Source organism: Marmota flaviventris, chromosome 12 (assembly GCF_047511675.1).
Source record: "Marmota flaviventris isolate mMarFla1 chromosome 12, mMarFla1.hap1, whole genome shotgun sequence".
NCBI lineage: Eukaryota > Metazoa > Chordata > Mammalia > Rodentia > Sciuridae > Marmota > Marmota flaviventris.
Genome location: NC_092509.1, coordinates 37,177,556 through 37,204,646, shown reverse-complemented (window position 1 = coordinate 37,204,646; position 27,091 = coordinate 37,177,556). Strand labels below are relative to the sequence as shown.

Sequence of the window (27,091 nt, the reverse complement as noted above, 5' to 3'; positions counted from 1 at the left end):
TATGACCGGTAAAATACAGAAGTCTGTGGCAGTCAGATCCACTCAAGTCCCTGTATCAGTTAACTCCCAAGGAACTGCCAGGTCCCAACAGTCCCCACTCTTGTTTCCTCTTTGGTGTTCCCTGTCAGCCCTCTCCTTCCTTCAGTTTGCACAGAAATAACTGGAAAGCCCCATGCGCTCAGCCACAGGTACTAAACCAGACTAAGAAATGGTTCCTGCTTTCAAAAAAGTTGAACCACTCTAGTTGGGGACAGAGAAGAAACATGTTGCACATGAAGCCTTTCCAAGGACAAGGAACTGCACTGGGGCTGAGGAACCTACAGGGTTTCCTCAGGGGCTGGGAGGAGAGTTGCCAAGTGGAGCAGAACAGTTGGGGGCCTCCAGGAGGGGACAGGGAAAAGCTGCTCCAGATGGAAGTAGGAAAGGCAGGAGGGAAGTGAGCACAGGTGCACAGGGAAGAAACAGTCTTCCTCCAGCAGCCGTGGGGAAGAAGGCTGGATGGGATGTGGGGCTAGATCAGCACAGTCTCTAGAAGTCAGGCAGACAGCACCTGGCACTAGGCATGTGCACTGATGTGAACAGGCACTGAGACGAACGTGTTGAAAGGATCTTTACTCTAGGACTGGGGGTGTAGCTCAGCAGTACAGCATTTGCCTAGCATGCATGAGACCCCAGTTCTATCACCAACACTGCAAAAAAAAAAAAAGGTAAAATAAAAGGATCCACTCTCTGAAACTCTATCCACTGGATCAGAATTCCCCTGTTGGGTTCCTAGCCTGCACCTGGTCAATCAGAGAAGCAAGGCAGTAGTAAAAGGATCTACTTGCTCCTGTGTCCCACCTCCTGACTACATCACATATGCAAATCAGGGAAAGCTGCTGTGGACATTGATTTCCCCACTGACTTCACCAAACCCATCAAACGCAGCCACAGTACCCCAGGTTTAAATTAAACAGCTTTATTGTAATAATGATGACACTCAAACAGTGATAGCTTGATCAACTTGAAATATTTTTATGTAGGTAAGAAACTTTAAGAATTTCTGCCCACAAAATCTTGGGGTATTTCAGGATCATGCAGCCCACTGTAGGCTTTCCCGTGGTCTTGTGTGTACTACCTATCAAAGTCAAAATCACCAACAAGAAAAGGGACTTCCAACTCAGTGCCACAACGATCAGACGCCCCTGCAAATATTAACTCAAGTAAGCGGAGTCAAACAGTGTCCCCAGATCAAGGCCTCGGCTGGAGTAGGCTAGTCACTCATTCTGTAAGCGCCAAGCAGAAATGTCAGAGAGCAGTATAATTGGCAGAGCAAGAGAAAAACACAAATACTTTAGTGAGATAAAAGGGGATGCTGGGGGGTTTATCTTTTGAGTCCCAGTGGTTTTAATGTAGCCTTGTCAGGCAGCCCCTATTAAAAACAATGGAAAATGAAAGACACTGATTAGACGGAAAAGTGACAGGAGGGTGTGCTCAGCCACTTACATTTAATGCATATTTATATTTCCATCAAATGGACATATTTACTATAAAAACTTGAAAAACCATAGCAAAGTCATTCATTTAAATGCCAGAAAAATAGTAAAAGATGCTAATTTGACCTTAGTGGAACAGATTGGGTGTCAATGACACCACTTGCAATGGCTTGAAACAGAATTTACCAAGACGATTAATTAGAGTTTACTGGATTAGGTCAAGAGTGTCTCAAATGGAGAGAAAAAACAAAGAACAATAAAAAAAAACAGGGAGGGGAGAAATATGAAGGATTCTTTCACGGTCAATGGCCTCTTTAAAAGCCCACACCATTTAACTTTTTATGTATGCCCCTCTTAACTTATCTAATATCATAGGCCTGGAGAAAGAAACTGATCCATTGATTCCTGAGATTTCTCTCTCTGCCAACAGATAAAAAAGAAATAAACTGCAACTATTTGAAAGATTTTTTTAAAGGACAGATCAATGGATGATATAACAGGAACAAGGCAGGTTTGCCTTTCACACTTACATATAATCTGTTTTGTTACAATAATGACACAGATCTAACAATGGTCAGTGCATCAGTTAAGCGATACCTTTGTAAACTGTGCAGTGAAGAGTGTCAAGAATGTTTTGCTGTCTTGGGGAATTTAGAAATCCAAAACAAATGGCAAATCCCCTCACAACTGGGATTAGGGTCTCACAAAAACAAGGGAACTCACAACATGTTGCAGATTATAATGTTCACACATGACCTGCAGGTCTCACTTTCAGCTTCTGAGGCCACTGCCACTTACATGTGTCCATTTTGCCACTCTGCCTTTGCTGTATAAATCTGCACTTTAGCTAAAAATGAGCTAATCTGCCTGTTTCCTGCACATGAGGGGCCCTCACTCACTGCCACTCTTGATTCTCCATAATCAACAGCTCTGTGACACTGCTCCAAGCCATATATAACACACACACACATAAATTCACAACACAAATCCCTCAACATGACACTCTGCTCAACTTCATTGGACTCCAAAAGCACTCGAACAAATTCTTGCCACATGATTAGAAAACCATTCAAGTCTGCAGGAAATATGGCGAGCTCAAAGATGTGACAGTCAATTAGGAATGAGAAAGGAGAGAGGGTCCCTGTCATTAAAATCTTTAGAGCCACAGCACTAAGAATAAAATGGCCCATCATTCACCTAAGATATTCTCATTAAAACAGATATTAATTCCACTGCATGTTAACCATACCACGACACTGTTCATGCCCAGGAGAAGTTTTAGGTGGGCAGGGGGACTAGCCTCAAATATTATCAAAATGCAGATGCAAATGTATAGGACCTGACAATCTGGGAATTTTTTCTCCCCATCAAGCAGGGAAGGAAACCTGTTCAACATTTAAGTCTTCCTCTCCTGAAGAGAAGCCTAGATAAAAACCAAAGAACTTTCAGGCTAATACTTTTGACAAATATATATATATTTTTTTTTATTCAATGTTAACCAATAGTTCAGCATTTCTGGTCACCATGGCTTTTACCATCCCTGAGTCAAGCCACTTCCAGACAAACAGTCTCATTTTCTCTATACAGAAAAGAGTTCCTTGATAGCTGAGTCGACTATAAAATACAGGAAGACACCATGTTCATATTTCTTAGTTGTCCACTAAATAAACTTTAAATTTCCCCAAAATCATTTTTCATTAGTTTCTTTAAAGTTAACAACAGGATCAGCAGTACCATACATAACATTCTCCCAAAGTGAGAAACTTTATAACAAAAAAGACAAAGTGAACTTACTTGTGAGTTTGTTGTGGCTGAGGACCAGTTGTGTGATGTGGGACAAGGAGACTGTAAAAAGAAACAGAAAAAAAATTAAAAATCACATTCAGAAAACGTATCCAAATTATACTTGTGCCCCCAGCAGGTAAACTGCTAAATTATCTTTACAAGCTGAACTGGTACCACTCAAAATGGAAACTGGATTCATAAGACTATCTGCTAAATGTTAAACCAAATGAAGAAGAGTGATGCAATCAAAGGTGCAATTAGCACAGCAAGTCAGAGCTAAAGAGATTAATGTCACAGGTTCAAACTTTATAAGGGCCACTTAGCTATGCTTGGCAACCTGGTCTCGGGGCCTAATATTGTCCATCTATCTCCAAAACATGTGCAACTCAGAAAAAGCCAAGGTACAGAGTAGCACAAGGCCTCACCTATGCTTCACCATATTGAAACAGAGGCAGCACGTGTTAATCTCGGTCCACCGACCACCATTATCCAGAAACTCTCCATGCACTGTCAGATGATCAGGGGGAAAAAGCCCTCACGATTTCCTCTACACATATTTTGGTTGACATTTCAGAGACTCAGTTTAAAACGCAGACTACTTACCAGCTTCAAATATTATCATGATGTTTAATCTGCTCAACGAGATTACATTTGCAAAAGAATATTTTTTTTCTAACTGTAAAGAAAGAAAATATATACAGATCCACACAAATTTGAGAGAGAGAGAGAAATGGAAAACCCTTCCACTTTAGGTTCTAAAACTTCACTGTGGGAAGCTTCACATATACACACCATTTATGTAAAAAAGAGACCTAGAACTTTTTCCAATATTCTCTCTATAAGAACATTCTTTTAATGCACTAGAGATTTTTCCTTAAAGGAATGATAAGGAAAAAAAATGTTTTCAAAAATAGTCTCAAGGTTGGATTTGTATCCCGGCATACTTAGGAAATAATGAGCATGAATCACTCCTGATTACAACTTTTGTATGCTTTTTTATTTGTTTTGTTTTAACGTTATCACAAAGTTATAGAAAAGTTCAAAATATAATCCAAAAATGTGTTTTCCTGGCCTAAAGCTCTGAGATCCAGCGGCTGGCCTGAGGCCCTACAACTTGGGGGCATACTTCCTACAGACCAAAACATTAGAACCATCATAATCAAAGAAGTCAATCTGACATGTGACCATGAGCCCCCACCCCAGAAAAGCCACGGCTGCTTCTTTTATGAAAAGAGCCACTTCACGGTCTGTGTTGCCTGCAGTCAGATCTCTCTGGCCTCCTTTTTTCTGTGGCCTTCTCTCTCCTTGACGTGGACAACCAACTGGGTAAACTGCAGGCCACATCATTTCACATTATGTCCTCCCTAGGAATTGGATGAGTGTCCCCCCAAAAGGTCCATCCTGAAGACATGGTAGAGACACTGAGAGATGCTGTGGACCTTCAAGAGGTGGGCCCAGTGGGAGGTCCTTCGGTCCCTGTGGGTGTGTCCTCAAAGGGGCCTGAGTGACCTTGGTCTCTTCCCCTGTCACCCTCTTTCTCTGCTTCCTGGCTGGAGAGGAGAAGGCTCCCTTAAACACACACTCTGGCCACCTGCACCAGAGGTCAAAACTGATGAGGCTGCCCAATCTAGAAAATCTAAAAGGTCCTACTGTGGTTTCATTACATTTCTACTGATGGCACTGGTTCAGCAGGCAGTAGCCAGGGATGCTGATGAACGTCTTCCTACAAAGCCCAAGATGGACCAACCCACGACAAAGAAATATTCAGACTAAAATGGCAACAGTGTTTATTTTAAAATATGATTTTCTTTGTCTTCATATGGTTTTGTGGTTTCCTATTTTAGTCAAGGGATTATGATCCCTCACTGTTTATGTTGATGCTCAAACAGTGTCTCATATGGAGTCCATCCACGCTGGCTTCTAAGTCCTTTCAACATGTCCCTATCCTTCTTTAAGCACATCCTTGCTTTCTGATATTCTGGCTTATCTTGCACTTTTTCTGACACAGTCCAGGAATCAGCAATTTCTCCAATAAGCTCTGGTTCTTTTCTGTGGGAAATGTGGTTTGTAAGCCAAATTCTGGGTACCAGTTGTGCTAGCTGTTACTGGGGAATCAGTAATCTCAGCTCCTCAGTGGACAGAACTAGGAAACACACACACACACACACACACACACACACACACCCTAAAATCAATATTGATTTTACTGTCTATTTATGTTATTAAAAACCTGCAGTTCACTCCAGCATATCTGAGTCCAATACACACAAGACTCATTCTATTTTTTAATTCCTTCTCTAACAGTGAGAACTCTGGTTCTCATTATCTTTAACCTATCTACTTAGGTTATTGTTAAACCATTACCTATTTCATCCCTATATATAACTGCATAAAATAAAGTTCTCTTACAGCAAGATTGGGGCATCTCCATGCTCATTTCCAAGTACACCAGTACTGATTCACAGTCACCAGTGACCCATCTTCAAGTTGGAAACACCTCTGAGGCCCCTCAGGGACGTGCAGACCTGTGGCCCATACCTGGCTACAGAGTCTAGGAGGCCCACATGACCACACACGCATACAAGACACTGCTGACGTTATGGACCAGAAGCTCCTGGAACCAAGTTCCTCCCACATGTCCTGATGGTTTGTAACTTGGAAATGAAATGTGTCCTGTGCACCTAGGAAGTGACCCTGGGGGGCTGCATCAGGGAGCCTCTTGGGCACCGGTGCTTACCTGAGCTTACCTTCTTCTACTGAGTGGCCACTTCATTAAGTCCTAATGAGGATGAACCTGGGGAATGCTTCCAACTACTGCGCGTGTGCACAACTATGGTAACAACCTGCCTTTCCCGCCCTTCCTCCTGCTCAGATGACCTCCTCATCTGGCTCAGAGGCTGACTCTCATGCCTGGCTCCCCTCCACCAGGCATTTCCCTTGTCCCGCCTGGGCTCAAACTTCCCCACCAACAGGGCTGTTCTCACCATCACCTGTTTCCACGTTCCATCCTAGGTCACCCCCCAAAAGGTCTCTCTTTGTCTGTCCCAAACAATAGCTAACTACAAAAACAGGGAGGAAAGAGTTCAAGAGAAACGAGTATTTCTGGGGTTTTTAAAAAGAATCATGATGGCAGCTTCCCATATGATGTTTAAGACTCCAGATGTCGTGGAAAATCTTACACATTTTTATTAGTAAGAGTTAAGATTTTCTTGTCCACTAGATAAAGCATTCCTTATCTGAGATAAGAATCCGATATGGAAAAAAAAAAGTCTCAAAAGACTCCCTGACACCACACAAGATTAAAAAGAGTCCAATGAATCAGTTAAGATTATGCCCAGCTTCATGTGGGAGCAACAACAAATAACAGGGATTACACGGGAGTTTCTTCCTCATGTGCACACAGTCCACACACTCCTGGTGACTGGCTGCTCGGCCATCCCTGCGTGGACTGAGTGTTTGTGGTCTCTCTCCACCAGTGAAAACAAGGAAAAGGCCCTCACCAGACAACAAATCTGTTGGCACCTTAACCTTGGGCATGTAGACTTCAGAACTGTGAACAAAAATTCTCTGTTATTTAAAGCTCACAGTCTATGGTATTTTTGTTACAACAAGCTGAACTACTAAGATAGAGCTCAAGATGCCCTATACATCATCTGGGGCACACCTCCAGGTCCAAGATGACAGCATGGAGTCAGTCATCCACCTTAATCTCCCCTCAGGAAGAAGGAAAGGAGTGAGCAGTTTCCATCCTTAAGGACACTTGTAACAAGTTGAACATGGCAATACCCACTTATAAGCCATTAATCAAAATTTAGTAATACAGTGATACCTAGCTAAAAGGGTGGCTGGGAAACAGAGTTTATATTCCAGGCAACGAAAGACCAGCCTCATAAGGGTTTTATTACCAAGAAAGATGGGACAAACCCAAACTAGCCAACAATTGGCAGTTTCTTACACTGGCATCTGACTGTCAAAGAAATAGATTCTGATTACACAAGAACGTTGATAATCTTCCGATCTCCTTCTGCCTTAATTTTTCCTGAGAAATCACAAGTAACTAATTAGAAAGAAAAATTCTGCTCTTCTCCATGAAGAGCAAAGTTCACAGTGACAGATTTAATTAGGGAAAGCTGGTTCTTTCAATCATTTCTCCTGTTCTGTCAACAAACACTTAGTAGGAAAGAAAGTGACAAAGTTGGAAGGCTTTTTTTTTCTTCTTCTTCTTCTTCTTCTTTAATGAAACAGTGGCTGCTTGCCCCTGACCACACCACCGGAATGTATTTTTCTTTCTCACTATTGTTAGAGGACTACCAGGTACAGTAGGCAAGACGGAGAAAAATCAGAGCAGAAAAGAAAAAGTTAATAAAAGCGCTTTGAGAATAAGATTGAGGGCAACAATGGCCTGCAGGCTGGATCTGCAGGGAGGGCAGTTAAGTTGGGCACAATCAAGAGAAACCCACAAAGCCCAGAAGCAGCACACACCAAGTAGCAACAGACATATTGACTCAGCCCGCCACTCCCTTCCACTTGGGAATGGCTGGTTCATTGTGAGTCTCCTACAGAAACTGTGCCGTTCAAAAAGAAGGAAGAAAAGGTCTACCAAAATAGAACGGGTTATTTCAAAGTACAAAAACAACCCTAGTCATACATGCCGAAGAAATGGAAGCAGGCCATACCCAGTGACCTGCTCTCGGTGCCTTGCTGACCATAATCACACACTGGCAGATTTTCTGCTGTGTTAATGACATATTTTAAGGGTCCTGCTAACCACAATCTGTCAAGAATAAGCCCCAACAGAACGCTGAGAACAAAGTGCTATCGAAATTCCTAAAGCAATATTCAACTTCATTTTTCACGGGTATTTTCATAGTAGAATATATTCGAAATTCAACTAATTGACTAGAAAATGGGCCAACATACACAGTTAAATGTATCACTGGCCAAATGTACCATGGCTATCATTCTATCTCCACCTTCTTTAGTTGTGTTACGTGGGTGGACGTTGGACCAGACCAAAATGAACAGTGGGAAACAGAAATGTTGGGAGGGAGGTGTCCATGCAGGGACTGGGGTTAAGGTAGGGTTGCTGGCGTTATACAGATGACTTATGATTGTTTATTCTGTAGCCAAGAAGGAATGAGTGGGGAAGGGCTCAGAAAAGAACCGTTTGGTTCAATCAAAAGACAATCAAGTAAGCATTCAGGTCCTTTATCGATTGGATCTTACTGATCACATTCAGAACGGCAATCAATCTCCAATCTCTACCTCAGAGATTCTCCTAGAATCTCTTAGCAGTAGCATCACTGACCACCCTTCCAGGTTGGCCTGGGTAGTGTGGGATATACCTATCCCTCTCACAGTGGTCATCCAATTCAGGGAACACAGAACATGCACCAACAACTTAAAATGACAACATAAAAGGCTCACCGCCTCAAGAGAAGCAGAGCAAAAGGGACGGTGACCATTCAGGAGGAGATGCTCCTTCTTATAGATGCTACTTCAAGAGACACTTTTGGGTACAGAGTGAACAATGCACTGGAGCTGGCATCTGGAGGACACATGGAAAATGGGAATTGCAGAATAAATCCCAGGCTTTTCTGAGCATAGATTGCAACACAGAGAAGGTGCAGAACCTGGAGAGGGGTGGCCAGGATTTTGAAAAAGGAAATTCAGAAAAATCAAACAACTAACTAAAAAATCCTAGAAAATGAATCAGTGTTTCCAAATAAACCCAGAAGCAGATATTATTATTCAAAATAGGTTCCGTGTTTTTCCTTCTTCTTCTGCATAAAGTAGACAGCATTAGAAAAAAAAATAGCTGGATGAAATCTCAGCTACTAAGATGACTGTAGACTTATTTTCAAAATAACCTCACATATCACAAAAATGTGGCACAGTGGAAACTGCCTCTACTTCTTTCAAGTGAGCAAATTAGAAAGCAAATTATCCCTGTGGTAGCAATTTAGGAATGGGGGAAAAGTTCTAGTTTAACAGAATAACATTTACATCCAAAGGAGGGGAAAAAATAACATAAGACTTGAAACACAGAAAATGATGTCGAACTGGAACATTTCTGAAATCCTGTCACAGGTTAGAAGTGGCCATCTTTCGGTTCCAAATTAAAGTTGGTCACAAAAACAGGACCATAATCACCAGTTCACTTCCCGGACTACGCATTCCGAATGGAAGCAACTGGAAAGAAAGGTATTGCTATCATCACAAGGCAAATTGTTTACCACTTTTTGATGGTGCTTGTGGCATGAAATGTAACATCAGTTGGAAGAACCATCATACCTCCTGGGATGCTCAAGGAGGGCCACTTGTTTGACAACTCTATGGGGACACCATTCACAGGTTGCCTGGTGAGTATTACCCTCTGGATTTGCACCTAGAGGCCCCTGTGTTAATTCAAATCCACCCAAAGTTGTAGACTACAAAGAAGAATTAATCTGAACTTACTGTAAGGATAGTCCAAATGGCTTTTCCATTTTGGCTCTCAGGTGGGCTAGAAACAGAGATAGCCTTAAATGGCCCTGATTCATTGATGGCCCAGGAATGTGGGTGCTGGTCAGATGTCAGCACCATGAAGCAATGCTAAGCAATTTAGATTTTGCATCTTCATGATGCGTGATTAAGATGCCTGCCTGTGTCGCCTGGCTGAAATTATTTCACCCTTGGTAGTAGGATACACATTCAGATCATCTTAAATATGTAGGTTCTGACAGTATATTAAAATGAAGACAGACAATAAAATGTTTGATAACAAGATATAATGCTAATATCATATTCATCAACACACCCAGAAGCGGAAAAGCATTCCTTTTGAATTTTATTCATAATTCAGAATTTTTTTAAGAATTCAGTGTGGTATAAAGGTTTTTCTTTATTTCACAACTGTGCAGGGTTGGAAACTCTTTAGTAGTGTTTTCAAAAAAATTGGTCACTTGAGTGACTTCTACTATTTACAGATAAAGAATCTACTCACCACAATTAACTCCCCCTTCATTAAACAAAAAAGCAATTTACCACACGTGACAATAATGTAATACCTTTTTCTATACATAAAAGCAGAAAAATCACATGTATTGAGAACCCTCCATGAGCTGGTGACAAACTGGGGGCTTTGAGTCCACTGGGATATGAAGCAATGTTATTAAAAATGTAGACCCCAGCTGGGTGAGATAGTGCACACCTGTAATCCCAGCAACTAAGGAGGCTGAGGCAGGAGGACTGCAAGTTCAAAGTCAGCCTCAGCACCTTAGCAAGGTTCGTGAAGCAACTCAGTGAGATCCTGTCTGTAAATAAAATACAAAATAGGGTTAGGGATGTGGCTCAGTGGTTGAGTGCCCCTGAATTCAATACCCAGTAACTTAAAAAAAAAACGTACAGCCCACATCATTCCTGCCCAAACACATCATTTCATGTTTTTCCTTTGGGAAAACATACAAAGAAAAACCATACTTCCTAAGATACACAGTCATTAATTCCTGTCTATGTTTAAGCAGGATAATATTACAAAACTCAGTTAATTACAACTACTTTGCAAGACACTGAACTTAGTAGGTATGACAGTGATGGAATGTGAAAGAGAGATGGTTCCTGCCCTCAATAATCTTACTCTGTAATAATGGGTTAAAATAAAATACTAGGTGCAATACAGAATGCAATGGTTAATTTTTTGTGTCAACTTGACTGGACTAAGGGATGTCCAGATGTCTAGCAAAAAAGTATGTCTGGGTATCTCTGTGAGGTGCTTTGGAAAGAGACTAGTAAAGTAAGAAAGATCTACCCTCACCAATGTAGGAGGCAACATCCAATGTGCTGAGGTCCAGAACAAAACAAAAAGGCAGAGGAAGGGTGAATTCTCTCCTTTGGAACTGAAATGCAGATGATCTTCTGCTCCACGGACCTCAGAGTTTCTGGTTCTCAGGCCTTCAGACCTTAGGAATTACATCAGCAACCCACATTACTTCCACTTTCTTCAGTTCTCAGGCCTTTGGCATAAGACTGAATTATGCTACCAAGTCACCTAGTTGTCCAACTTGTAGATGGCAGATAACGGAACTTCCTGACCATCGTAGTCACATGAGCCAATTCTTATAAAACATTGCCCCTATATATATATGTATGCATCTCTATGTAGCCCACTGGCTTTAGCTCTCTGAAGAATCCTTACTAATATGCAGAATATGAATACTATTTAAAAAACTGAGCTAAAACTCTCATTAAAAGGGAAATGCTTGAAAGTTTTTCATGACTAAGAAAATCTTTAAGAACCAAAGTCAATTAATTCTACATCTGCCTACCTACATACCTACTACTACTACTACTTTCTTCTTCTTCTTCTTCTGTTTTCCTTTTGTTCACTTGTTCATATCTACTAACTTTTCTAACATATTTTATGAACATATAATATATGCATTTTTGCAAATTATAATTGTAGAGTGCCAGAGCCAAAGGAATTCAATGTCTTAGTCCACTTTGCATTATTACAACAAAATACTACAAACTCAGAAGTTTAAAACAAAAAGCATTTTACTTCTTAGCAGTTCTGGAGGCTGGAAAGTCAAAAGTCATGGGGCCTGCACCTGGCAAAGGCTTCTGACTGCATTATCCCATGGCAGAAAGGCAAGAGACAGTGAAAGCAAAAAGAACAAAAGAGGACTAAATTCACTTTTGTAACAACCTGCTCCTCCTGAGAGATAATAGCATTAATCCCTTCACGAAGGCAGAGTCCTCAGAGCCTGACTACCTTTTATTAGGCTCCATCTCCTATGGCTGCTGAACTGAGGATAAAGTGTCTCAGGCATTAACTTTAGGGAACACATTCAAACCACAGCACCCTTAAAATCTAAGAAAATAAAATCCTCATTTTACAGATGATCCAGGATGGCAAAGTTATTTTTTCCAATGTTCCATAGTATACTAGGGTCAGAACTGAGACTACAATCATAGTTTCCTGATTCTAAATCTTAATAGTTTATTACTTCTGAACTTTGAAAACAATATTCACATCTGGTTGGACTATTCTTTATAAGACAGTATTAACTCCTAGCATAGTAAAAATGGTATAAACCTGAACAGAAAATTACTTTCTATTGTGAATAAAATATGACAGTTACATAAAGTGACTCAAAGCAAAGAATGTGCAGTTCACAGCAGTTTTGAGACCCACATTGTTAATGCAGCAAGATCCTGAGAAAAATCACTGGGTGTTTTTTTTTTTTTTTTTTTTTTTTTCCCTAGAACACAAACTCCTCATGTTTAAAATGAAAGGCTGGATTCAATTACTTGATTCTATGCAACAAGTAAATGAGAGAAGGGACCAAGACTTCTATCTTACTTGGTACTTCAATAGACTGTTCTGAAATAATAACTGTGATAGCTAATGCTCACATGCAGCTGTGCAGTTCAAAGAACTTTATTAACTCGTCTTTTCCTCTTGATAACTCTATAGGGTAGTATCTGTATTACCTGCCTCTCTCCCAAATTTAGAGGAAGAAAAAAAAAAGAGGCCCTGGCAGGTTCAGTAACTCGGTCATGGTTTCAGAGGTGAGAAGCAAAGGGAATCCTTGAAAGTCATTTTCAAACAAGAAACAGGGTAATTGTGACACTGCTTTACCGGGCAAACAAATATGCCCCTGGTGGCAACCACAATGTGCTAACTGGATGCTAAAGGCATGCCATTCCATGGTATCCAAAAGACAAAAAGGAGTTTAAGTTGTAGGTTCATTTTTGTGCCAAAGATAAGACTCGGGCACTATTGCTTAGTGCAATAGTCCACTTCGGACACCACGGTGTGTTCTCAGCTCCCATGCATCCCTGCAGATGACATGCCACCTTCTGAGGCTCTCTGCTTCCTCAATCCGCTCCCCTGAGTGGCTGCTCTCTGCCTCCACCTCCTTCTTCCTCCCTGCATCCTACCTGAAGCTGCCCAGGAGGCCGTGACAAAGGAAAGTCCCCTTCAGATAAGGCAGGAGGAGGTGCAATCCTAGATCTGCCACCTGCCCAAAAGCCACATGGTTCTCAGAGCTTGGAGAGCTGTATGTCCTTCCGTAGTCACTAAATATCTGAGGACCACCGTGTGCCACCTGGTCTCACCAATACCCAGACATGATCTGGTCTTTTGGGCAGCTCATCCACTGTCTCTAATCTTGGCTTTTAGCTTTTCTCACTATGTCATCCCTAATCCTGCCCTCCAACTGCTGCCTTCTCCAATCCTGTAACTAGTACTTGGATTAACATTCATGGTCAACTGCACCCAGAGTCTAACAAGGGTATGCTCCTTCTGGCCAGCTGTGGAGCCTCCTCAGATCTCTTCTGCACATGGTCTTTTCCCACGATCCTATGACAATCTATCCCACCTGCCTTCAGCACACGTTACCCAGAGAAAAAAACAGGCCACTCACGGCACCCACAAACCCTCATCAGATCTTCACTCCACAGACACATTTGACTCTTTACCCCCAAATCTCCTGCCTCACCAGAGCCCCACTATGTGATCCAGAAAACAGACTACATATCAGTGTACCAAACATAAAATTTCCTAATTATGGATCATTGTGATCATTCATACACATTAACCTTCATTTGAGGAGAATCACAGTCTCCCCATTTTACCAAGGAGAAAAATTGAACCACAAAGATGCTAAGTCTTCTAAAGACATGATTAATAAACTGCAAGGCTGGGATAATTAATAAGGGCCAGCCCTCCAAAGCTCATGTTCTGAACTGTTACTCTCTGTAGATCTCTTTGGATAAACTGGAAGAAACAAGTAAGAATGATTAGAACAATATGAGTCTCTCCTTTGATAGAGATCCCAGGTCTCCAAGTCAAAAAAGTTGGCACTCAGAAAGAGGAGTGAGAGAACTGAACACTTCCCTTGTCCACCCACACCAGTTTTCCTTTCTTGACTGGTAGAAAAGTTTTAGCTGGATGTGGGGCTGCCCAGTGCAGAGGACACTGTCCAGGCTCCCCTCCACAGGCGAGGATCAACTTTCCCTGAAAGCCTCTGCAAGGAGTGTGATCTTGCTGGCACCTTGATTTTATACTTCTGGCTTCCAAAACGGTGAATAAATATATTTCTGATGTCTTAAGTCACTAAGATTGTAGTAGTTTATTACAGCAGCCTCAGGAAACTAATACCATTGGACTTGCAGTTTAAAAAAATCTCAGCATCTATGAAAAAGAGCAGCAGTTTACACAGTAAAATTGGATTATCATTAGACTTATAAACAGCAACATTTTTTTTTTTTTTGCCAGAAGAAAACAAAATAACATATCTGCAACACTCCAGGAAAGAAACTGTGAATCTTTATATCCAATAAAACTGACTTTCAAGTAAAAAGGGCACAAATTGTATCTATCATCAATGTGCAAGAACTCTGGGGATATTATTCTCTTGACCCTTTTTGAGGAACATTCCAGACTATAAGCTTCAGACCATAAAAAATAACTAGAGAAATAGGGACTACAGAATTGGTGCAGAACATAAACTAAACCATTATCTGCATGGTGAATGCTTAGCAAGAGAATCTGCAGCAGGTGACCTGGGCCACTTCCAAACTGACGATCCACTGTCCAGTCACTTAATGAGCTACAATCTCCAAGTGCCACTCACCCAGCTCTGAGCAAGCAGATGAGGACAATGTCCCCCATAGCACAAAGAAAAGAATGGAAAGCAGTCAAGGTCCCTGAGTGCCACAGGGCAACAATGTCCACTGACCTGGGACACCTACTCTGAAGTCTGATGTGAGAGGAAAACCCTGTTTTTATTCAAGTCCCCTTTCCATGGGTCTCTTTTGTGTGTGGCTTAGTCCTTTATGTAATCTCTGTTTCACTGCTAATAGTGAAATCCTCAGAAAACTCAGCAAAGACCACGCCTGTGTTGTAAAACAGGCGGTGGGCTTTGAGAGAACTCAGATCCCAAAACTCAGGCCAGAAGACACAGGTGCCTGTAGCAGAAAGAACTTCAAGACCAACTCCTTCGTCCGCTAGGTTAAAAACAACATGGCATTCTGGGAAGCTGGCAGCGGCATGAAGACACATCTGAGAATCTTGAGTCTCCACATAAAAATAGTCATTGGATAGCAATCAAAACTTCACAGTACCTCAAAACTAAGGGATAAAGCATCCCTACAAACTCCAAATATAAGCAGGTAGGTACAAAACACCAATAGCCACAAGACCACATGATAACAACATCCATGGTGAAAAGAGAGAAACAGAGGGGCATCCAACAATCCTGAGACAGAGAACCCCAAAAGAGAAAGACGGATTTGAGAAGAGCAGCTAGAATTAGCAAGGGCTTATGCACTGCAGATCAGGGGACTGGCATAAATGTCTAACCCCTGTAACCTGGAAACTGACTGAGGAGGACTCCCTCCCAGCACCAGCCCTAGAATCTAAACTAAAGAAAGAAGAAATAATAGAGCCCAACACAGGCCCGTAAAGGTGGGGAGGAGAATGAGCCAGGTCATCTGAAAGCCCAGCTGCTATATTTCTTAAAACTACATGAAAACTTCCAGATGCGGAGGCACATGCCTGTAACCCCAGGCACTTAGGAGGCTGAGGCAGGAGGATCACAAGTTCAAAGACAGCCTCGACAACTTAGTGAGGTCCTAAGCAACTTAACAAGACCTTGTCTCAAAATAAAAACGAAAAAGGGCCGGGGATGTGGTTCAGTGGTTAAGCAACACTGGGTTCAATCCCTGGTACCAAAACTACATAAAAACCACAGAGGAGAAAGTGAGAAAGGATATGCAGAACCAAGGTCCCTTCTGAAAGTTAAGGAAAACTAATTTCATTATTAAAAAACCATAAAAATATCAACGCCAACTCCATGAATTTATTATCTAAGAAAATAAGATGCAGAATAACATCCTCATTGATAATGAAATCCAATTATCAAAAACTATGCCCTGAAAACATACCAAAATTGTGACCAATATTTCAATACAAGGCAAAAAGGAAAAAAGACATTTAAAAAGTGATTTGTGGGCTGGAGGAAGAGCCTGCAGAGAGAGCGCTCACCTAGCACAGGCAAGACCAAAGGTGAGGGGATGATGTGAAAAGCACTTACCATGGTGGGGCTCTTGAGATGTACCTGTGGGCACCTCAAATGCAGATATATGGGCTGAATGGAGGCCCCCCCCCAAATTTCTATGTTGAAGCCCCAACCCCTGTACCTCAGTCTACAACTGTATCTAAAGGTAGGGCCTCTGAAGAGTTGATTAGGTTGAAAGGAGGCCCTCGGGATGCACCCTAATCCACACTGCCAGCCTTGGGAGAAGAAGCTAGACACACAGAGAAATCACAGTCGCCAAGGACACACCTGCACAGGGGAAAGTCCAGGTGAGGAGGAAGGGGAAGACCGCCAATCACCAGCCAGGGAGAAGGTATTGGTAGAAACCATCACTGCTGGCACCTCCCTGGCCCTCCGGTGAGAAAATATACTTATGCTGTTTAAGCCACTCAGTTGGTAGTATTTTATTATGGCAGCCCTGGGGACTTAATGAAGTAGGGAATGTTTAACTATCATCTTCCTTTCTGGATATAGAAACACTTCAGATACTTCAAATCCAAAATATTGTTTTACATGATTAAGCATCATGCACTGAGGAAATCTGTCTAAGGGGACACTGTAAGTTCCATTCCACATGTTCTCTCTTTTTTTTTTTTTTTTTTTTTTTTTGCTACTGGGGATTGAATCCAGGGGCACTTAACCAGTAAGCCACATCCCTATCCCTTTTTATTTTTAATTTTGAGGCAGAGCCTCAGTAAGTCGCTGAGGTTGGACTTGAACTTGCAATCCTCCTGCCTCAGCCTCCAGAGTCCCTGGGATTACAGGCATTCCACCACGCCAGGCCTGCCATCTCTTTCCTTTGGAAAAGACACTGGCTGATGAGCAGCCCTCCACTCATCAGCCTTGTGCCAGGCAGCTGTGAAACACGCCAACAGTAAAGATGCTCTGGACCAGATTGACCATAACACAGTGAGGTTTCTCTCCCAGGGAGGTACATGGATGATAGACCTTAAGAGAGTCTACATTTGTACTGAAGAAAGAGGCAGAAGAAGCAACTGCAGAGGTGGCAGGCAGGATGGTGCATTTGGTCTCAGGAACTTGCCAGCTAAACACGGAGGTGCAACACTGACCCCTGCTGGTCAGATACTAGATCTACAAGGACTGTTCCTCAGACTTAGCTTTGCTCTTCCGCTTTGAAAAACACAAAATGAACCAACCAACCTGTGTAAACTTGCTAGTCAAAGAAGTTAAGGCCTTTAGAAGACAAGAACTCATCTCTAGAATTTGCTCTGTAACAGTGTATCTTTGTTATCTTCTGGCTTTTTTCCAACCAGGTCCATGTAGATTTTTGAAAAGAGGATACAGGGTATACCTTTCAGTCACCACCCATGCCAAATCCAGCACCGAGTCTCACAATTAAGAGTTGGTTACAGTGGCAAAACAGTAGGTGTCATGGCTTCTTAAAGACGAAAATCTTACAACTTTTATCATCTAATGAACACAATTTTCTTAACACAGCAAATATTACTGTTGAATAATTTAAAATTCAATATAGAGAAAACGCCTAGAGGGACTCAGCTTGGACATGCCCATCATGAAAAGAAAATACATTCAATAAGTCTCTTACTTGACTTATGGTGTTTCATTAACAGTTGAAAAAATTGCTGATTATTTTTAATGCAAGTCCATCCTTCTCAACAGAGCTAAAGTTGCAACATATCACAACTTGAGTCCTGTGAAATGCCAGCTGACCCCTCACCCATTCCTGGACAGTCAGGGCTCTGAACCTGCCAGAGCGAGGCAGTACTTGTTTCTCCTGCTCCTGGCAACACATCCAACTTCCAGGGATTGTGACTCAGATGATGAATAAGGCAATGGGTGCCCTGGGGTTGAGACACTGAGACAAGTTGCCAAAGACCATCCATCACCAAGATTTCCAAGACATAAAGAGAAACTGTTTTGTATTTTTTTTTTTTTTACACAATCACAGATAAAACAGTTTTTAAATAATGATAGCAAATATTGGACTAATATGTGTCGGATGGTCTACTAGGTAGGTATTCTTAGTATAGAGTGCCCTCTCAATAAAGGTAGGTACTCTTTATTCTCATTTTATAGATTTAAAAAAAAAAAAAAACTGGAGCCATGGAGAAGTTGGGTGACTTGCTCAAGGTCACACAGCTAGAAACAAACAACAAAAAGAACTGCTTACAAAATATGTCATAGCCAAGATATGAAAAAAAAAGTAGAAAATGTAAATTATTAGTTAAGTTGCACAGTTTTTCTTGGTCTTTATTTCCCATATTAATGAAACATTGTAATTTTTTTACCCTGTACTAAAGTCAAAAACATTTGACAGATTTGACAGTTCTATCATGTTCTTAATAGTTACAAACTAGTTTTCCTCTGGAAAGTTCAGGAGAAAAAAAACCTAATAAGAGGGAACAGGGTTTATGTTCCTTCTTCCTTGCAATGTTTTTTAACATAGCTGACTTAAATCTCTTAAACAAAAGCATTAACAGTCTTCCTTTAAAAAACTTCTAAGCAACTTGCCAGGTCCAGAAGAAACATAAGGGATACTTATGCCAGGTGTGGTGGCACACGCCTGTAATCCCAGCAGCTTGGAAGGCAGGGGCAGGAGGATCACAAGTTCAAAGCCAACCTCAGCAACTTAGGGAGGTCGTAAGCAACTTGGCGAGACACTATCTCAAAATAAAATATAAACCATAAAAAGGGCTGAGGATGTGGCTCAGTCGTTAAGTGTTCCTGAGTTCAATCCCTGGTACCTGAAAGAGAGAGAGAGAGAGACAGAGAGAGAGAGAGACAGAGAGAGAGAGAGAAGTTGGGTTTTGGGTTGTTTGAGTTAAAATTTAGAAAACTAGGAGAGCTTTCCAAAAGGGGTAATGCAGGAATGGAGACATGTGTATAGACAAGTTATTAATTCTTTCAACAAGCATTGATTGACAAGGACTAAGAAGGTTAGCAGAAAAAAGGGAAAAGAGGTATCCAGGTATGGCATGTGTCAAAACAAAGGCTGGCGTGCACACACAACTTACAGGGGGATAAATGATTTTAATAAAGACTATGGCTAAAATCACATGTTCTTCCCAACTCTTTCATCTTTCGCTTGCCAAGAAAAGTCTGCACTGACAACATGCTCCCTAACACTGAGGGCCACTTCCAGGTTGAAAGAGGTTTTGAAACAGCACCTCCTGTTCACTCCTGATTATATGTGTCAATTATTTTGCATGCTTCTTTACAAAGACCACTCCCTCAACCGCAGTTATTTTTTCTTTTTAAAGATTTATCTGAAAGACAGTTTAATCTAACCTGAAAAAAAAAAAGAAAAGAAACTGATAAAAGCCTGGCCATTGAGAGGGCAATAACCCTGAAGATATTAAAAAGCCATAAAATATTTAAATAAAAAAATTGGAAAAAAAAAAAAGTTCCCCTGTCTACTGCTGGGACTCTGCCTCTATGGAAGCTGATTACAGGAGCCCTGGAAAGCAACTTTATCAGCCAGGTGAAGGGGGTAGGCACATTGAAATCTCTTTAATAAAAAGAACAATATGGATACATTCTTTGGAAACTGTAACCCATTATGTCTCATAGTCCTATATACAGGACGCCTATAAAAATTGCTCAATTTGGGTTTTTTTTTTTAATATTTATTTTTTAGTTGTAGATGGACGCAATCTTTATTTATTTATTTTTATGTGGTGCTGAAGATCGAACCCAGGGCCTCACACATTCGAGGTGAATGCTCTACCGCTGAGCCACAACCCCAGTCCTTCAATTTGTTTTTATAGGCATCCAATAATAGGACCATAGGACATAGTGGTTAAGGACAGTGTGTACATGTAGATTACATGCCGATTAAAAAAAAATGATGGAAAATAGAATTAGAAAAATTGCAAAACAAAATAGCTATCTAAAGCAATTAGAACTCAAGGCAAAAGTGCCCAACAATCCATATTCTGATAAGCAACATCAAAAACACCAACATATGATGCAATTCTTTACCCAGTCTAATTAACCAAGTTTAATTCCTGGTTCAGGCAATTGACTATGCTAGGCCTGGTTACATCTGGGGTTTATGGCCTTTATGTGGATACTCATATTAATAGGTAACATTGAATGTGCATTGCAGCATTTAACACTAAATTAGTCCTACAAAATGACTACTTAATCCCCACCTGACAATGAGGAACCTGAGGCTCAAAAGGATTGAGTAGCTTCTCTAAGGTTACACAGTAGTATGTACAGAATTTGAACCCAGCCTACCCAACCCCACGACCTCTCAGGGTAGGACTTGAGCACCCCTAGAACTGGGCTGGGAAGGTAGAAAATAGTAGAATGGTCTGATGCCTGTCTCCAGCCCAAGCTGTTTTCCCCATCAAAAAACTTTTGGTACTTAAACTCCTCAAAACATCTGTCTGCGAGGAAGTACAGTACTATAAATATGTATCCATATTTATAAGACTCAATTCTCAAAAGGAGAAAGCCAGGCATTTCATATGCTTCAAAGAAATACAAAACCTTCATTCTTATCTTCAAAACCAAATATTTTTTTTTATCTTTTGAGAAATTAAACAAAGTCAAGGCAGTAAAAGAAAAGCTGGAAATGCAAGAAACAGACATTATCTGTACATCCAAGTTAATTGTTCCCTGTGTTTAATCAGGTACTAATATGTAAAACTTTACAGCTACAGTTAAAATTGTACAAATAAAGGAATATGGGAATTCTTACATGACACTTTAACCATGTTGAATATTTTAATACAAGTGTTATGGTCTGGATTTGAGGTATCCTCCAAAAGCTCCTGTGAATGCCAGAATATTCAGAGGTGAAATGATTGGATGATGATTCCATCCTCGACTACATGGACTGATGGGGTGACAACTGTAGACAATTAAGGAATAACTGGAGGAAGTGGGTCACTGGGAATGTGCCCTGAAAGGGTGCATCTTCCTTGGGGACCCTTTTCCCTTTCTCTGCTTCCTAGCTTCTATGGAGGGAGCAACATCCCTTCACCATGTCCTTCTGCCATAACTTGCTGCCTCACCTTGAGCCTAGAGCTATGGACTTGGCCACCCACAGACTAAACCTCTGGACCCATGAGGCAAATAATCTTTCCCTTCTCCAAGTTGTTCTTGTCAGGTCTTTTGGTCACAGGGACACAAAACTGACTAACATGGTAGGTATATACTAAGGATTGTCTGCACAGCTGATAAATGAGCCCCAGAAGAAATGGGCTTCTGCAGAGCATTCTGGAACTCTCCAGGCTCTGAGGAGTCCAGAAGTCAGGGAGTGAACAGCAGGTAGCCACTTCCTTGGGCCAATGCTACAGAAACCAGAGGAGGTGGGATCTCCAAATTCACTCCTACTAAAGTTCCCAGGAAATGCCAGGGCTCTTCCTGAGTGACTTTTTGGGGAAAGCTGAAGAACCACCTTGTTTTTCACCACCCAGTGTTATACCGGAAACATCTTTTTTAGGAAGCAAGTGTCTATCTTTTCTTCTGAATAAAAGCCAAGGCTTCAAAGAGATAATGGAGCTGAACTGAAATAGCTCAGCCTCACTCCCCGCTTGTAAATATTACATGAAGTCTCCTCTTCAAAAGCTGGGGAGCACAAAACTGCTCTGCTGAAAGCTAACTCTCTATTCAATCCTGCGAGAAAAAGGGGCACTGCAGGGCAGAAAGCTGGGGGCCAGGATATAGCTGTGCTGAGCCACTTGTTTTCCGTTCACCATCTTCTTTCTTTACAGCAACAGTGTCTTCAGTGATGATCATCACCACAGCAGAGCTGGGCAGGGGCAGCATGGGGCATTATCCAGATCCTCAGCTGTCAATTCAGTACCAGAGAAACCTGCTCTGCAGCTGATACCAAGAATCCATTCTTCTGCAGAAAACCAACACATGGCAAGAAGGATGGGATGCTAACTAGGCAAGACCAAAATCAATGGCGTATTTTCATAACGGTCATCAAATTCAAGTCATCTACTTTCTATCCCCTTTCCTTTTGCCAAGATGTATCAATAGCATCAACCCTAATCTATGTCCCAGGCACAAATCATTCATTTCAGTAAACCTGACTCTACTTTCTCCATGCCTAGCAAGCTATCCAACATCTTTGAGGGTCTCCTTCTGTTTCTTATAACATCCTGAAATGGATCTCCTAAATTCATCCTCCTTCTGTTTCTTATAACATCCTGGAATGGATCTCCTAAATTCACTGGCCTAATCTATCATTCTTTTACTTATAAAGTACTTTCAAACACTTACTGTGTTCCAGGCACCATTGTAAAGTACACAAACATAAACATTGCAAACCTTTAGTCCTCTCAATCTCCCAGTGGGGAAGAAAGACTTTTAGAGTTCAAAAGAAGAAAAGAAATTATAATCCCATGTAATAATTTATGAAGCAAGGCATGTCCAAATTGACAGAGGACATAGTGACTAGAGGAACTATGCAGACAGAGAAAGCTTTGCATAGGCTGTGATAACTGAGCTGACTCTTGATAGGATAAAAAGATTTCAGGTAAGGAAGAGTGTAAGGAGGGAAAACAACACATTCAAAGGAACAAAGATCTGATGGGGTATATTCTGCTTCAGGAGCACTGTGCTCAGTTCAGTGCTGGGATGCCAGATGCAAGGATGGGATAAGACTGTGGTCCAATTCAGAAAGGCCAAGGCCTTTCAAGTATGTCACACCAAGAAATTTGGAGCACTACTGTCACTAATGGAGAACCAACAGAATTTAAAGGAGAAGGTTGAAACTGTAGGCACATTCAGCCTGAAGAAGTGTTTTCTTTGCTCAAATATTTGACTTAGTTGCTAATACTAAAATTGAGAGATTTCATATTTAAATTTTCATATTTTAAAAATGGATTCTTGTATTCTTAAAAAAAAAATTCTGCCAACACTGAACTAATAACCTCACACAGTGAAAACTGTTGAGATCTGAGAAGCAGGTGCAGCAGCTGCCCCATTCAGATGGATACAAATTATGGAGTTCAGGACTACCCTCACTGTTAGGTATTTGCATTTACAATTCCTGATTTTAAGGAAAATAACACTGAAAGCAAAACAGTAAGGCAAGATGATAAGTTAGGAAGACATCACTAGAGCGAACGAGGAATAAAAAAAAAGCATGAACCAAATTAGGAGAATAAAGACCCAGAAATAGGTAATGACTCAAGAAATGTTTAAAATATTCCAGGTACTATGTTCATATATGATTACACAACCAGTGTAACTCCACAACATGTACAACCACAAGAATGGGAAGTTATACTCCATGTATGTATAATATGTCAAAATACACCCACTGTCAGATATAACCGAAAAAGAACAAATAACAAAATGGATAAAGTAAAATATATATATACATATATTCCAGGCACAAGAATTCTTATTAATCATGTAACTTATGTGTGCCATTTGTTCACAAAGACTGTATTAGGAGAATGGAAGAGTGATTTAAAAATGATTTCCAATTCAAAAGCTCAAGTGGCTGTTATATAAACTGTGTGGCAAATCCACCCATATGCCATATATCCACACAAACCATGGATGAGACATTGCAGGAACTGTCTTATGTGATTCTGATCCTATATTCTCAGGTTCCTTTTCTAGATGGAACAGAACAACTGATTGTAAACTTTCTGAGTGAAGTTCCCTTGGACAAGTGCTGTTTACAGAGAGTGGGGATCTAAACCTTCATAATCTCTCCTGCCAAGAGCAGCAGTTACCTGGCAAACTTGGAACCCCTTCCAATTCATCCAGAGAAAGGGCCTGCCCAAGAACTTACACAAGCCGTTGATATCCAACATGTTAGAGATGCCCCGGTCACTCATGTCCACTTCCGGCTGGTTCTTCTCCCGGCTCTCCTCCACCAACTTTTTCAGAGACTTGGACATGTTCTGTACCCAACGAAAACAAAGCACGTGGGCGATGGCAGGAAGGCAAAGAGGTGGAAGGAAAGAACCCTGCAGCTGCCACCCTCCAGTTTGACCTGGGCTTGAGACTGAGCATCAGAGGTCCGGGTGCGGGGAGGAAGATGGGACAGGGCGGGGCAGGGGACTGGGGAGGGTTCAGCACCTTTCCGGTCAGACAGAGAAGCAAACCCTGGTGCAGTGCCACACACACTCACCGCAGAGGGCAGCCTCTAACAGAGGGGACGTAGAATGGCCGTAGGACGCACTTGGGTGGCAAGAGATGCACTCTTGATCAGTGCAAAACCGGCACCCGAACAGGAACACGCCCTGTCCCGGAGCTCGGCGCAGGCGCGCAAGGGACCACTCTCAGCTCCACGCCCCTCCAGCGCCGGGCACTTCCCAAATTAGGAGAACACTTTACTAGACGTGGCTCCAGGGCGAGGACCCGCCCATAAAAGAATGTGGACCCCGAGGCCGGCCAATCACATACATTATCTAGTTCGGAGACTCCTCCCCACGCCGAGGCTAGCCAGTCCGTCCCAGGTTTGGAATTCCGATTGGATCCGAGTCTACGCAGGCGCGCTGGCATCAGCGCATGCTCAGTTGGTTGGTCGAAGGGCGGAGTACTATGGGCGGAAGTGGGGAAGTTTGGGGCATCAGCGTTGTAGAGTTTCTGACTGTGACTCTGGGGATTTCAAAATTGATTATTCTCAGTGTCCTGTTTCTCTAATTGCAGCTCCACTTGGAATTATCTCTACTCCCTTCTCCGTAAAAGTGCCCTTAACAGCCCTCGCCGAAGCATGCATCCTTTGCACTGAGACAAGAACTAGTCGTGTTGCGTGAATCCCCAGCTCGCGGTCCTGTTTTTTGTTATCCTGTAGATTTCTACTGTTTACTTTTTGCCCCTGACCTTTTGGTCGAGAAAAACGGGAATCGCTCTCCGGTTTAAGAACTACAAGTAAAATTGAACCACTTGTGAAACGTGAATTATGGCTCCCAGGAGTCTGCCACTTCTCTTCAAAAGGCAAATCTTTGAGGGCTGTCAAAACAAAATACCACAGACTGCATCGCTTAAGAACAGAAATTAATTTTCTCACAGTTCTAGGTGTAGAAATCCAAGACAAAATGCCATCCGATTTGATTTCTCCTGAGGTCTCTCTCCTTGGCCTGCAGATAGCTGCTTCTCTATGTATCCCCAATTGACCTTTTCCCTGTGCAGTGCATCCCAATGTGACTTCCTCTTCTTACCAGGACACAAGTCCTATTGGATTAGGACCCTGCCTTCATTTCTCTGCTAGCAACCTGTCTTGACTTTCATAAATACTCTCTCTTAAATAGGATAATAGCTTTTAAGCCTCCCTTCTGTTTACTAATTTGTGTTTATTCAAGGGTTCCTGCTTAATGTTCATTTAGTTCTTTCTCCTTCATGCTGCTGAGAGATTTGCTCTTCTAGTTGATCTTGGCTCTTTCATGTTCACGTGTGGAGAGCTGAGCTGATTTGGGGAATAATTGGAGTGGTTTCTTTCCTCTCTTGTTTATGCGTATGTGTTTCCCTGTTAGGTCAGCATTAGTTTTCCCTGGGCTGTTTGTTAAATTTCTTTGGAAGTGGGAACCCAAGTTTTCTGCTTACAGGTCATCACTGGGCTACCCTCACCTGTGTAGAGAGATGGTGCTTGTGAGTGCCAACTGATACAGTTCCTTTACTTCTCACACTGCACCTGCCAGCCCCTCATACAGATAACACCTGGAACAGCAATTCCCAACTTTGCTGCATTTCTTTCTGAAAGTTATTTTGGGCTACAATTTCTATTTTATTTGCCAGCATGCTTCCATTCATTTTCAGAATTTTCTAAAAATTTGTTTTCACTTCCGTTTGAGATGGGAAGCATCAAACTGTTTTTGCTATTCTCATGCTCTCAATAATGAAAACATCTGACACCAGATGTGTGTTGGGTATTCCCACAAACCAAGCAATTCTCCAGCAAACACCAGCTGTGTGTCCTACAATTCACCACAATTTTGACACTACCTCTAGCAAAGTCAGACTCCATGGGTGAAGGACTGTCTAAGACTGCCCTCATTTCAGATGCCAACTACAAGTAGTAAACGGGTTGTCACCTAGCAAATGATATAAATAGAGTTCACATGATCCCTTCAATTTCATTTAATTTGATAGGACAACTCACAGAATTCAGGGAAATACTGTGTTTACTGGTTTACTATATTTATAAAGGATCTGATCAAGGATGCAGATGAACAGCCAGATGAAGAGATACATAGGGCAAAGTCTGTAAGGGTCCTGAATGCAGCCTTGAGTTGAGTGCACCACCTTCCCAGTATGTTCACCACAAGGAAGCTCTATGAATGCAGTATTTCAGGGAGTTTTATGGAAGCTTCATTACATAGGCATGATTGATTATAACTCAATGTCCACCTTATCTCCTTTTCTTGGAGGACAGAGGGTGGGACTGAATGTACCAAGCTTCCAACCATGACTTGGTCTTTCTGGTGTCCAGTCTCCTTCATCCAGGAACCCATCAAGAGTCACCTCACTAGAATAAGAGATGCTTCTATCACCCAGAAAACTCTGCAGGCTTAGGCACTCTGTGTCAGGAACTGGAATCAAGGACCAAATATTAGAATGTGTACCTATCATCCCATCACTCAGAGTTCTAAGAAGCTCTCTGCTAGAAAGCCAAGGCAGAATCCAAATATGTACATCTTATTGTACTATGATATCATAATTCTTGTCACCCTCTTCTAATTCTTTTCACTTTTACAGATATGAGGCTTAGTGAACTGTGTCCCTAGGTTCCAAGTTTGTACGATATGGAAACAGGGCCTGGGTGGCAACCTGTGCACATGC

The 27,091-nt window shown here is 41.7% G+C and overlaps 1 protein-coding gene and 2 long non-coding RNA genes across 4 annotated transcripts in view; all 3 read right to left on the bottom strand.

Annotated features, from left to right (window-relative positions):
- The window catches only part of Rsu1 (Ras suppressor protein 1), a 185,392-nt gene extending 160,769 nt beyond the window's left edge, over positions 1-24,623 (bottom strand). Inside the window, exons 1-3 of one of the 2 annotated variants that reach the window (XM_027928468.3) lie at positions 24,441-24,623; positions 24,099-24,210; positions 3,270-3,320 (exon numbers count right to left, since the gene is read on the bottom strand). In XM_027928468.3, the coding sequence (XP_027784269.1) occupies positions 3,270-3,320; positions 24,099-24,207 (160 nt within the window). In that variant the 5' untranslated portion in view covers positions 24,208-24,210; positions 24,441-24,623. The remainder of the gene's footprint in view (positions 1-3,269; positions 3,321-24,098; positions 24,211-24,440) is intronic. The other variant, XM_027928467.3, reaches the window with a different exon arrangement.
- LOC139701391 (uncharacterized) lies at positions 10,124-11,187 on the bottom strand. The gene is made up of 2 exons (XR_011703947.1): positions 11,056-11,187; positions 10,124-10,555 (listed from the first exon to the last, which is right to left on the bottom strand). It is a non-coding gene; the product is annotated as an uncharacterized lncRNA (long non-coding RNA).
- LOC139701390 (uncharacterized) lies at positions 18,545-22,187 on the bottom strand. The gene is made up of 2 exons (XR_011703946.1): positions 21,036-22,187; positions 18,545-19,071 (listed from the first exon to the last, which is right to left on the bottom strand). It is a non-coding gene; the product is annotated as an uncharacterized lncRNA (long non-coding RNA).
- Positions 24,624-27,091: the final 2,468 nt, after the last annotated feature.